At 45.6% G+C, this 12,644-nt stretch overlaps 2 protein-coding genes and 1 long non-coding RNA gene across 7 annotated transcripts; 1 reads left to right on the plus strand and 2 right to left on the minus strand.

Moving 5' to 3' along the window:
- Window positions 1-710: 710 nt before the first annotated feature.
- On the minus strand, window positions 711-3,817 carry kcnj15 (potassium inwardly rectifying channel subfamily J member 15). Of its 2 annotated transcripts, XM_061803310.1 has the most exons (3): window positions 3,715-3,817; window positions 2,369-2,459; window positions 711-1,768 (listed from the first exon to the last, which is right to left on the minus strand). In XM_061803310.1, the coding sequence occupies exon 3, from the start codon at window positions 1,728-1,730 to the stop codon at window positions 711-713; it is 1,020 nt and encodes a 339-aa protein (XP_061659294.1). In that variant the 5' UTR covers window positions 1,731-1,768; window positions 2,369-2,459; window positions 3,715-3,817. The 2 variants fall into 2 exon arrangements, with proteins under 2 accessions (XP_061659294.1, XP_061659295.1); XM_061803311.1 differs by lacking the exon at window positions 2,369-2,459 and having other exon boundaries at window positions 3,715-3,789.
- On the plus strand, window positions 1,493-6,541 carry LOC133491753 (uncharacterized). The gene is made up of 4 exons (XR_009792472.1): window positions 1,493-1,631; window positions 3,705-3,846; window positions 6,221-6,329; window positions 6,402-6,541. It is a non-coding gene; the product is annotated as an uncharacterized LOC133491753 (long non-coding RNA).
- Window positions 3,886-12,615, minus strand: smg8 (SMG8 nonsense mediated mRNA decay factor). 4 transcript variants are annotated; one of them, XM_061803305.1, is made up of 7 exons: window positions 12,476-12,615; window positions 10,522-11,148; window positions 9,915-10,415; window positions 8,554-8,950; window positions 8,208-8,353; window positions 6,443-7,318; window positions 3,886-5,455 (listed from the first exon to the last, which is right to left on the minus strand). In XM_061803305.1, the coding sequence occupies exons 2-7, from the start codon at window positions 11,146-11,148 to the stop codon at window positions 5,243-5,245; spliced, it is 2,760 nt and encodes a 919-aa protein (XP_061659289.1). In that variant the 5' UTR covers window positions 12,476-12,615; the 3' UTR covers window positions 3,886-5,242. The 4 variants fall into 4 exon arrangements, with proteins under 4 accessions (XP_061659289.1, XP_061659288.1, XP_061659285.1 ...); XM_061803304.1 differs by having other exon boundaries at window positions 12,445-12,579; XM_061803301.1 differs by lacking the exon at window positions 12,476-12,615 and adding an exon at window positions 12,338-12,465.
- Between the last annotated feature and the right edge of the window lie 29 nt (window positions 12,616-12,644).

Below are 12,644 nucleotides of genomic sequence, written 5' to 3' on the forward strand. Positions count from 1 at the left end.
TCACAACAGGAGTTGAGACGGACGTACAGCAAAAGGGAATTAAGAGGCAAAGTAGGATGAAACCTTTTCCTGGTCATTGTCTTAAAACATAACATTTCAGTTTTAATATACATATGGACAAAACATTGACAACATTTGATCAACGACAATAGAGACCTGCTTAGACACTCAAGGTTGGATTTGCCCTTCAGTATCAACGAGTAGCGACTCAGCACAGTGAAAAAAAACAACATTTTCATTATAAATAGTTGAAAACAAAGTGTATCTGTATATGGAAATGTGACTAGATCATTTTTATGATGCTAAGATCGGCCACAAGCATCTACGCTTTACCATCCGTGCACTTTTGAATGTTCTTTTTGTTCCGCTACATGCTAAGCTAGCTAGCTAGCTGGTATTTTAGCTTAGCATTTAACACAAGACTCGCTGGGTAACTTCCCAGTTCCTTACCAGTTAGCTTGTTTTCTCCTAGCGTCGTTTCCCCTTTTCATTTCATGCTAAATTTGGCCACCTGTGTTTTAGCTTAGCATTTATCGTACGAGCATAACAGATTTAGCATTTACCAGTTATGTTTGTTTTTATTTTTACGAATTTTTTACTTTTTTTTTTTTCCAGCTCCCTTGTCCCCCAAATATCAGACGCCCAAAACATTTTGAATGTGCCCGAACAAGAGCGTAACATGAGCTCAATCCCAGATCTGATCAATGGTGCTACTCTTTCTTGTAGTCATCCTCCATCTTCAGCTTCTCCGCGTTGTTGAGGAAGGCGGCGTCGTTGCTCACCTGCACCTTGTCGAAGAAGTTAAAGTCCGCCACGTACCTCCCGCCGGGCGTGCTGAAGATCACCGGCTTGAATTCGTAGCCCCACAGGATCTCGCTGGGTATGTAAGACGTCCTGCTTTGGCACGTGGCTGCCGTGGACTCCATGGTGGCGTTGAGCGTCACCAGCAGCTCCAGGTCGCGGCTGCGCAGGTTTTCCGCACTGAGGCCGGCCAACGGACTGCGCTCGTCCAGGATGTGGTAGAAAGTCAGCGGCAGGATGAGGAATGAGCACTCGCTGCTGGAGTCCATGAAGAAATCCACTGAAGTCTGGTGGACTAGGGTCCTCTCGCCCTCCTGGGTGACGTAGGTGTGAAGGAGCTTTCCGGTGAGCTGGCACTGGATGAGCAGACTCTTCCGCATGTTTGCAACTCGAACCATGAGGCATAGTTGGCCCTGTCGGCGGGAAACCACGGCACACCGGCTGAACTTGATGGTCTCCGCTCGCTTCTTGGGCCGCGCCAACTTGGCCAAGAAAGCCCCCGTGACGAAGATCTCGGCCAGGCCGGTGATGACCAGTTGGGCGACCAGCGTAAAGATGGCCAACGGACAGTCCTCAGTGATGTAGCGAAAGCCATACCCAACGGTGGTCTGGGACTCCAGAGAGAAGAGGAAGGCGCCGGTGAAGGTTTTGACGTTCTCCAGGCAAGGTGTGTGGTTAGAGCTGAGGTTGGGTTCCAGGTCGCCGTTGCCCAAGCTGATTAGGTAGAAGAGCACGCCGAAGAAGAACCACGTGAAGATGAAGGTGGAGGCGAAGAGGGTGATCTTGTAGCGCCACTTGATGTCCACCACAGTGGTCCAGATGTCATGCAGGTACAGTTTGACCATGCCCTCCACATTGTCGATGCGCACGTTGTTGCGGCCGTCTTTGGACACGATTCGTCGACAGACCTCTGCCCTCTTCACCACCATCTTGGTATGGGTTTAGACACGTTGGGGTTGATTAAAAACTGGGGAAAAACAGCAACGCAAAAACTCAGTTAGGAAGCGCGGACTACATTCATTCAGCATGTAGTTCCACTCAAGCCCCGAGTCAATCAAAAACTACCACTTAATACCGCTTCAAGCTGTCGTCGACGTAAAACAAATCAAAAAGACGACGTTTACGCTATTAGCTTCTAGTGGTTCCGACTATGTGCCGTTGGTGTTACTAACGCGTATTTCAAACTTACCCCCTGTCAAAAGAAATCCAGCAGGCTTGTCAACCAAAACGTGAAAAAGCAAAAAAACTGACAGTTCGACGTGAGCACACACATAATTATGCGCTGTAAATGATTAGGCGGTAAGCTACTGTAGAATTTGACCGGAGGAAATGGTCAATTAGTTCCAGCTGTAAAAGCTTGCAGTTAAACTTTCAACTGTCGCTACGAGCATTTTGTCACAATTTAGCATATTTTTTAAAATGCTTGCAATGCTACGGAGCCGCTAAAGAGACATTGGAAAAAAACAACAACTTGTTTCTCATTGTAATGAATAAGTTACTCATTGAAATGAGTAAGTTTCTCATTGCAATGAATAAGTGTAGCGAAATGTCTACCTATGGGTCGTACCTTATTTACTTGCTAGCTCGCGACAGCTTCCTGCTCCGTGGCTTCCTGCGTTCAGGTAGCTGTAAATGACAAGTTGCTTTGTGGATGTCAGCTGAGAGAAAGACAACAGAAGAGGATTTGGTCTCTTTCCTCAAAACAAAGAATGTACCTGAGAGTGTTATCGATCAACTCAAAGAAGATAAGATAACTAAACTAAAATAAAGGAGTATATAGCAGTATATGCTTCCTTTCCGCTTGCTAGGCTTTGATGTTAAAGACTTCAAAATTATTTTTAAATGTCTCTGACACAACATAATGGTGACGACTTGCTAGTAAAGCAGCAATGTCTTTATAATAAAGTCCCAGATGAAACTGGAACCAAACTAACTCCTGCATTGTCATTGTTGTGTACAAATGCAAACTGAAATGAATAAGAGTCTTATACATGCATACATCCAATAGACTAGTTACTCATTACAATGAGTAACTTACTCATTACAGTGAGTAAGTTTCTCGTTACAATGAGAAACAAGTTGTTTTTTTTTCAATGTCCCTTTCGGGGCTCCGTACAATGCTAGTCTAATTTGAATAAAAAGTATTTACTGAAGCTAATTTTTACTGAAGCTAATTTTAAAAGTATTTAGTTTAATTCCATCACGCTGATTTTGCACTTGAAACAAATCAAGAAAACAATGTTTAGCTTAATATATTTCACTTTTGAATCAAAACGACAAAGAACAAACATGATAATTAAAATGCTAAACCCTTAGGTTTTTTTTTTTTATGTAATCGTTGACCATAAAGGGACAAGAGACATGGGAAGAAAAAAAATTGAACTTGTTTTCAATGTAATTTTTACACAAGTTATTAAATGTCCATCTTTATGTAGAGCACCAAAGTTTCTGGTGAGGGTTTTTAGATGGTAGAATACTGTAGTGATTTTTTTCATATGGGAAAATTTTGAAAATCTCGATTTAAAAAAAACACATATATATGTCTGTATTGGGGGAGGTGTAGGAGATTGCTGACACAGATTACTTGCGTTTCGGTTCATTTCAATGAGGAAAGATGATTTGAGAAACGTCTTCAGCTACGAGCACGGTCGCGAAATGAACACAACTCGCGTCTCAAGGCCGCACTTCGTAACGTGAAACCAGTACAAAATGTTTTTAAATACAACTTCCAAGATGACATTACGCCTCCCTTAAATCGTCTCGTTGCGATTTCATTAAATTTGGAAATTAAAAACCAAGATGTTTAACTTAATTGAAAAAAATAGCATATAATTGTTTTTGTTATATGAAAACAGTACATATATTTGTTTACATTGATTGCAATGTTTGTTATGAATTTGCAGCGTCACTCACCTTCTGAACGGGCCTCCTCCTCTGTGCCGTTGACTTTTGTGCAACGACGCTCCGTTTGTCCGCATCTCCACTCGGCATCGTCGTCCTCGAACAGGGATCTCCCTTTCTCCTCCTCTTGTCCCGCCTCGCCAGGTGAACTTTAGCACACTGTTGAAATCATCCCCGCCACCCCCCTTGCTTCACTTCTTATGAATCTCTCCAGCAGGACAAAAAAAAAAGACATTGGCGTGATGTTTTGTTTTGCCATTTTAAGAAAAATGTTTGTTGTCGCTTTAAACAGTAGCCCAGATTTACGAAAATCTTACTCTGAAGGTCACCAAGACAGTGCTAAATAGTGGTCCTGCCTTTAAAAAAAAAAAAAAGAAAAAAAAGTTTTTATGGCTAACACAATGACTTTTTTTGCCAATACAACAAAGGGTGATAAAATACACAGGAAGTTGTGTTAAGGTAGTGAGTATGTTTGTTTTTTCCCCACTCCCGTGACAGTAACGTTAAAATTCAATTGGCCGAACAGTTAATTGCAGGCTTTATGATTTGACCGTTTGAGTCAAGATGCAAAATACTTGGGGATATTGGGGAAAAAATGGACACGAAAAACATTCATCCTGCCAATCCCTTGTGTGGGGAAAAAAATGCTTTTTTTGGTCCCAGTTTATGACCTTGAAAGGTGAGCTTTGTTATTAACCGCATTATTATTGGCTACATTCCTTCAGGTTATATACACACGTGTGTGTGTGTGTGTGAATGAGACAAAGGTTTAACGCTGACCTATTTCCTGCCTGCTTATCAGAGTCACAAGAACATTGTGCTCGGTAATAAAACAGAAACCCTGAGAACATATAAAATAACTGGCAATTTTATATTAGCAGCCGTTAGACGTATGCCCCGTAACGCGTATGAATTCACGGAATTTTCAATTTACATCTTTTATTTGTTGATGAACGAAGACAGCACAATATTTGGAGATATTACTTCCTGAGCCCAGCGGTCGTCAGCCAATGACAGGCGACCATTTTCCCTCTGGCGTTAAGGATCAGTTCCATGTTTCGGGCTGCGTGGCAAACATTCAAACCACTAGTCCATCATGCTGCGTGGATAATATTTGAATTTTCATGAAAAATGTTTGTATTTGATTGCATTTGTATTTATTGTCTTTAACATACATACATACAGTATGCAAAAGAATCACTTCTAAAGTAGAGTTTGCTTTAATTTTACTTTGGAGTTCAATAGATTTTGCAATCTTTTTAAAAACAGTTATGGAAACAATTTTTCATCAAACCCCCCCCCCCAAAAAAAAAAAGTACTTAGTCTTTTGATACTTTCCTGTCACTTCTAGCGAAAAAAAGATTTTGATTCAAGAACGAAATATTTGCACAAGCTTTGAAAATAAACGGATTAATGGACACCAAACATGGCAAAATATATCCAGTGTTCTTGAAAAAAGTGAATTGTCGCCCCCGGCTGGCCTCGTGCGAGATTGCACACGGGAGTTTGTCCGGCGGGTCCGCAGGTTGTGACGGGTTTTTTACTGAGGGGGGGTGTTGGTCGTGGTGGCCCTGACGATTCCTCGCAGCACCTTGTAGTTGCCGAGGGGCTGGTTCTCCTTGGGGGGGTAGCAGGGTCCCAGCTCGGTGGCGTAGGCGTACGGGAAGCGCAGCACCCAAAGGCCGTTGGGCGGCAGCGCCAAGTCGGTCTGCTCCGGGTGGAAAACGGGGCACGGGGGCGGACCGGGCTGCACCTGGAAGGAATCCGGAAACTGTGATTTCACATCAAAATTTGAAAAAAAAAGGTTGGTCACATCTCCAAATTTAGAGATTTGAAAAAAAGAACATTTTCCATGTCCATTTAAATATCCATCCATTTTCCGAAGCGCTTATCCTCACTAGGGTGCTGGTGCGTATCTCGATTTCTTCTTTTTTTTTTTTTTAAATTTCCCAATCTCAAATTTTTTTTAACCTCATAATAGAAGTAGCCCCTGTGTATCAGAATTTAATATTGTGAATTTTTATAAATAAAAGTAAAGCAAGCATCTCCATTTCCTACTTAAAAAAATTGAGCTGTTAATTTTAAAATGGAGAAAAATACATTGGGAGGTGCTCCGTTTTATTTGCATGTCAAAGTTTAAAGAAAAAAAAAATCTCAAAGTTTGGAGACATTTTTTTCCTGCGTAAATGTAATATAAATGATTTCTAAAAAAAAAAAAGAATTAGTAGGTGTGCTCATTATTTTTTATTTTGGGAAAAAAAAAAAAAAAAAAAAGTTATTTTTATATACACGGTGACTCGCCGTCAAGCGTCGGCCTCACAGTTCTGAGGTCCAAGGTTCAACCCCGGGCCCGCTTGTGTGGAGTTTGCGTGTTCTACCCGTGGCTGCGTGGGTTTCCTCTGGGTGGGCACTCCGGTTTCCTCCCACATCCCAAAAACAGGCAACATTAATTGGACGCTCTAAGTGTGATTGGTTGTTTGTCTCCATGTGCCCTGCGATTGGCTGGTGACCACTTCAGGGTGTACCCCGCCTCCTGCCTGTTGACAGCTGGGATAGGCTCCGGCACTCCCCGCGGCACTCGTGAGGATAAGCAGCAAAGAAAATGGAAGGATGGATATACAAATCGAGTAAGTGAGCTTTATATTTTCCCATGTGTACGTGATGATGGAATTTGTGCCTTTTTGTGCTTAAACCCACAGAGAGATTCATGCCTATTAGCGGCGGTGGGCTGACGGTTTACCTGAGGGGTGAGGGTGACCTCAAGCGGGGCGTCGGGTACCACGATAAAAAGTCGCACCAGCTGAGCGAAGTGGGGCTTGACTCCTCGTCCCTGCGAGGGCGACGGGATGTAGAGCGGCATGTCGCCGTTGAGCACCCTGCCGGCGGGCTCCTTGACGCCGCCCGGCCCCAGCACCTTGACGATCTTGTCGGGCCCCGAGCTGATGAAGCGCCGCCCTCGCCCGTCCTCGTACTCGAAGCCCACGTAGGCCCGCGCCGTGTCGTCCCGCCGCCGGCTCCTCCCCGGGCAGCCCGCGCCGCCTCGCTTCCCCGCTGGCATCTTGTTGGGTGTCGGCCACGAGGACGCGCCCCCGTCCAGAGGCTCCGCCGCGTCGTCCTCCGAACGGCTGCGGATCACCAAGTCCCAAGGGAGCAAGAAGGAGGCGCCGGGGAGGAAGCCCGGCTGTTCCAGACCCGTGTGGCAGTTGTATGACTTGGCCGGACCCAGTTTGACCAGGGACCAGCTGGAGAACTTGGGCAAGAGTCCCTTGGGGCAGCCCGAGTGCATCATCCCCGGGAGGTACTCCACAGTGGAGGGCTGGCGGTCGGCCAGACTGGGTCGCTTTTGTTGCACGCGGCTGTCGGCAGCCGAGTCGCCGTCCCCGTAAGGACTCGAGCTGTCGGTGGACTGGCCCAGACTCAGAGCCAGGCTCAGGCTGGTGTCGCCGGGCGTGTGGCTGTGCGCCGCCCCGGCCTCCTTCAGCCTGTCGGCCTCGCCCTCGCACGGGGGGCGCTGTGCCCCGTTGCTGGCCGGGGCGGGGGCGGGGTCGGGAGTGCTCGGCTGGAAGATCGGGAAGTTGATCCTGTCCAGCTTTGCGCAGCATTTTTCTTCCAGGACCTGACGAGGGACAGCAGCGGTAAGATGTGGACTTTTTATAAAACAACCATTTTCATACTAATTATTCCCTCTGCAATATTTGTTCAAAATGTTTTGCAGCATATAAAAATAAAAATGTACCTCCAAATTTTTACATAGATGTAGCAAAATCAACTAATTTTATGATTCTTTGTTCCACATTTCTAAATTTGGACTATTTATACATAAAGGCGGTGCTCCAAAAAGCTGAATTTTTGTATAAATGGGTTTAGTAACAAAATAAAAAAAATAAAAAATGAAAAAAAGTTTTCTAAATTTTTAAAAGAAAAAAATGCAAAATATGGAGGGGTTTTTTGTTTTCCCTAATAGATATGTTACAAAATCAACTCATTTTGGGATTTCTTTGTTAAAGTGCACATTTCTAAATTTAACTATTTATACTATAACATAAAGGTGGTGCTCCAAAAAGCTTCGTTTTTCTATAAGTGGGTTAAGTAACAAAATTTGAAAAAAATGGAAAAAATTAGAATGAAACGTTTTCCAAATTTTTAAAAGAAAAAAATGCAAAATATGGAGGGGTTTTTTGTTTTCCCTAATAGATATGTTACAAAATCAACTCATTTTGGGATTTCTTTGTTAAAGTGCACATTTCTAAATTTAACTATTTATACTATAACATAAAGGTGGTGCTCCAAAAAGCTTCGTTTTTCTATAAGTGGGTTAAGTAACAAAATTTGAAAAAAATGGAAAAAATTAGAATGAAACGTTTTCCAAATTTTTAAAAGAAAAAAATGCAAAATATGGAGGGGTTTTTGTTTCTCCCAACAATTAAAAACATTGGCAAATACATGTTTTTAAAATGTTTATTATTTTTTTTTCTTTGAGCATCTCGAAGTAAACAATTCCTCACCTGGTAAAAGTCGTAGTTTGCCGCCTGTACATCAAAAGGGTCGTCGCGGGGGGCCTGCTTCCTTCCGCAGTTGCAGGAGCTCGTGGAGCGCCCCCTGCTGTTGTGGTTCAGAATGGGCGGGTTGTGGTCCACATCGGTTTTCTCTCCTAGCGGTCAGTTGCAAATTGAATTCATCAGGCGCATTCACCACGTGGGTCAGGAACCATCAAAATGGTTTTAGAATCGATTATCCCATCGACAAATTGGACAAAAACGATATTTTGCATCTCCACTTTTGGTCTCACCCGGACAAAAATGTAAAAAGTTCTCTGAACTGAGACAATTTTGGAAATGAATTTGCGCTCACCTGGCTGCGGCAGTAAGTGAAACTTGTGAACGCAGTGCTGGTCGGAGAGGCTGCGCTCCTCGCACAGCTGATGCCCGTTGCTCCAGAACTTGTAGCAGTCCTCGTGGAGCTGCAGGGCGTAGCGCTGGAAGGCCACGCCGCGCGCATGCTGGCTGTACACGCGCAGCGCCTGCGCCAGCTGGTTCTTGTGCACGGCCGTGGTGTAGTTATGCGGCAGGTTGGCCTGGTACGCGCTGTGGGCCAGTGGCAGCGCCTTCTGGCACCGGTTCTCGGAGAACTTGGCGTCGGCGTCGAGGAAGCCGTCCAGCACCTTGAGCTGGAGCTGGACCTTGGCCGCCAGGTCGACCACCTCCTCCTCGGCGCCGCCCACCAGCGCCTGGTGGAGCTTCAGCGCCACCTGTTGCAGTGGTGAGCAGTAGCTGTGTTAGTCATTTGTCTTAGAGAGGTCACGGTGACCACTTTGTTACATCCCCTTTTCTTTTAACAACATTTGGAAACTGAGGACACCAATTTTCGAAGCTTTGTAGGTAATTCTTTGCCATTCTTGCTTGGTAGCTGTTCAACAGTCCGGGGTCTCTGTTGTCATATTTTACGCTTCATAAATGTGCCACATATTTTCAGTGGGAGACAGGTCTGGACTGCGGACAGACCAGTCTGGTACCGGGCACTCTGCTTCTACGAAGCCACTCTGTTGTAACACATGCAGAATGTAGTTTGGCATTCTCTTTCTGGAATAAGCAGGGACATCCATGAAAAAGATGTTGCTTGGATGGCAGCATGATTTCACCGAAATTTGTATATACCTTTCGGCATTAGTGATGTCTTCACAGATTCCGACCATGACAGTTCGGATGGTTCTTTGGCCCGGATTACACGGCATCCACAATTTCCCAAAACCATTTGAAATATAGACTCGTTGGACCCCAGAACACTTTTCTGCTTTGCATCAGTCCATGTTAGATGAGCTTGGGCTTGGAGAAGCTGGCGGCGTTTCTTGATAAATGGCTTTTGCTTTCTATAGTAGAGTTTTAAGTTGCACTTACAGCTGTGGTGCTGAACTGGATTTACTGACATTGGTTTTGGTTTTCTTTACTGTTCTTACTGAGCTCATTTGGTGACTTTTTGATGCAGTCCTGCCTGAGGGATCAAAGGTCTTGAGCATTCAATCATGGTTTTCAGCTTTCCTGTTACAGTTTGAACATTAAATAGCTCGTCTTTGTAGTGTAATATATTAAATACATGATTTGCAAAGCATTGTATTCAGTTATTTATGTCGAATAACATCCCAACGTCGCTGGAATTGGGTTTGTAGAAAAAAAACTGGAATTTGAACAGGGGTCTGTAGACTTTTGATATCTGACCTGTGCCCACTTGGAGTAAGACGGCAGCTCAAAGTGGCAAGGCTGCGGATTCCGTCCCACGCTGTCGTCGAAGCCTTTTTTGGACAACACCAGTTCCACGTGCTGCCACAGGAACTCTTTCAAGCTGCAGTCGGCCGGCGGAGCGCCCGCCGACGTCGGGGGCAACTGCTCCGCCGCGGCTTGCCGGGCCGAGCGCCGCGTCTGCTGATAGCGCCGCGGCCCGGACACCGGCGCGCCGGAGTCGTGCTCGCACAGGACGCAGTTGGAGCGCAGCTGGCTCAGCAGGGCACCCACGGGGTCCTCGTCGGAGGCAGGCATCACGTAGACGAAGGCCTGGTTGGCAGGCACGGTGAACAGGCAGTTGCTGCTCTGGTTGGTCAGCACGCGACTTTTGCGGAAGATGCGATAGATTTGGTCCTCCAGAGCGTGCTGCAGGCGTCGACGTGGCGAGTGCTTCTTGGGTTTGTCTGGATGGATACCCAACTCGGTTCCATTGGGGACCTGTACAGGAACCAACAAAAAAATGTACCTCAATAGTACATATCAATACTGCAGAATTGGAATTAATATTCAATGATCATGTAATGTGTGTAAGTAAAGAGTAGACCTTAAGAGTTCCGTTCATCTGGAAGACGAAGAGGAGCCGAGGCGGGCACGGCCGGCAGTTCACCTTCCACTCCTTGGACACCGGGCAGTCCCTGACGGCGGCCCGGGTGAGTGGCAGCACCTTCTGCCTCAGGGCGTCCAAGGCACGGAAGAGCCGGTCGTAGGTGATGTCGAACGTGTGGCTCGGGTGGACGAGTAGCAGGACGTGACACACCGAGAACAGGTAGAGCAAACGGAGGCAGTGCTGGCGCTCCAGCCCCTTCCAGAAGTCGTAGGCGTCGGCGTGGCCGCTCCCCGCGCTCGGGGAGCGGCAGAAGCGCAGCAGCTGGCAGCCGTCGAAGACGGAGGAGAGCAGGAGGTACAAGACGCGGTTGTCCGGGGAGTACAGCGCCTGGATGCCGCCGCCGCCGCCCCCCTCCTCCTCGTCGGCCCCGCCGAACACTGAGAAGACGTGCTTGTCCGCCAGGGTGTTGACGAGAGACTCCTTGAGGGCCCCAAGCTGCATGTTGCTTTTGCCGAAGATGCCCACCACGCACAGACCGTCGTCTCGGTGTTCAGCGTCCTCCGAGACAGCCGCTCGGAGAAGCCCCTCTATGCTCACAGGAGCGGCCATGTTTGCGTATTTCATCTTGCATTAGAAAAGAAAAAGGAGGGTGTTTAGAAATTACTGGCTGCACACTTACACAACCCAGCGAACACTTCTATTCGATAGATGCCAATACAGATGCACATCCAGAGATCCTTAGAAACATTGAATTGGTGATGTTGTCGTGAACACCGACACGACAAGCGGGCATATCAACATTGAGTGCGTTGGGAAATTCACTCCGGGCGCTCTCGCTGATACCCAGAACCAATAACGTATTGCCCAGAACCATCGGTAACTCAGAGCGTTGGTAGTGTCTGTGCCGCTCCTGTAAAACTGACGGATTCAATGTGGTTGATGCATTGGCGCATGCCTACGAATAAGGTTAGTTGTAAATTGGGAAAGAGCGAAGAAAGCTTTGCCTTGGGAGGCGGTGGGAACATCGGAGTGTATTTCCGAGCGGACTCGAAACACGACAAACCGGAGCTAGGATTGGTCAGCAACTGCATGACGTCACGGGTGCACGCAGTACTGGCCAATAAACAAATGGACAATTTATTTATTTTCAAATAAAGTCCTAAACTTTTAATCAGTCCTAGTCATTGCTCACCACCATGAATGTTAAATGGTGAAATCTGTTTATTTACAAGTTATTATAAATAAAACAACTAGTGCAGCAAGGCATTTGTGCGATAAAATTGAATAAATTAAACCGTATTTTCTAATTATATTTAACTATGTAATTACACGTAAAGATCATTAACCCATATAGCATGGAAATCACACAAACTGTTCATTTTATTTTTAAGTGTCACCAAAAAGTATTCAAAGTGACAAAAACTATTTCATCGGAAAAAAAATCGTCAGGAAACAATATTTTCAGGACTGTTTATTTCATGACGATCTTATATTAGATGTGTTAAGTCGCTATAGTTGTAGCTGTACGTTGTTTGACAATAAAGTCAATATTTAAGCAAGTAAATATTTTTTTTTTAAATTGAAATGAATCAAGCCTTTTCACCGCATAACACCATAAAACAAATGAAACAAATATTTTTTTGTTGTGGAACCGAATTCATTTAATACATATTTTACTATTACGTCATTATATTTTCTGATAAATATATTCGTTTTTTATATATCGGGTGACTTTGTCGACATTGTAGAATTAAAAAAAAATGATTATTTAAATAAAAGAGCCAAAGAATGACGGCTGTGCGTGCGCGCTCACGTTCCGTACGTAAAACGTCATCAGTGACGCAACCGCGCTTCCGATCCGACGAAATCCCAGCGGCGGCGCGCGCGCTCCCACACGACGGTGAATGGGGGCAGTCGAACCTAAAAGGAGAAATTAGTCCCTCGACTCTACCCTGCAAGCCGGTAGTTTACGCTCGTCCTCCGCCACCAGCTCGTCGGTAGCTCAGTAGCTCGCCCCGATAAGAGAAAAACAACAAAAGTCGTTCGGGTCAGCCGCGTCGCCGCCTTTCTTCGCAGCCGAGTGAAGCGAAGCGACGGGTGGAGCTGAGCGTGAAGAGTTG

The sequence above is a fragment of the Syngnathoides biaculeatus genome, chromosome 18 (assembly GCF_019802595.1).
Source record: "Syngnathoides biaculeatus isolate LvHL_M chromosome 18, ASM1980259v1, whole genome shotgun sequence".
In the NCBI taxonomy this organism is placed as follows: Eukaryota; Metazoa; Chordata; class Actinopteri; order Syngnathiformes; family Syngnathidae; genus Syngnathoides; species Syngnathoides biaculeatus.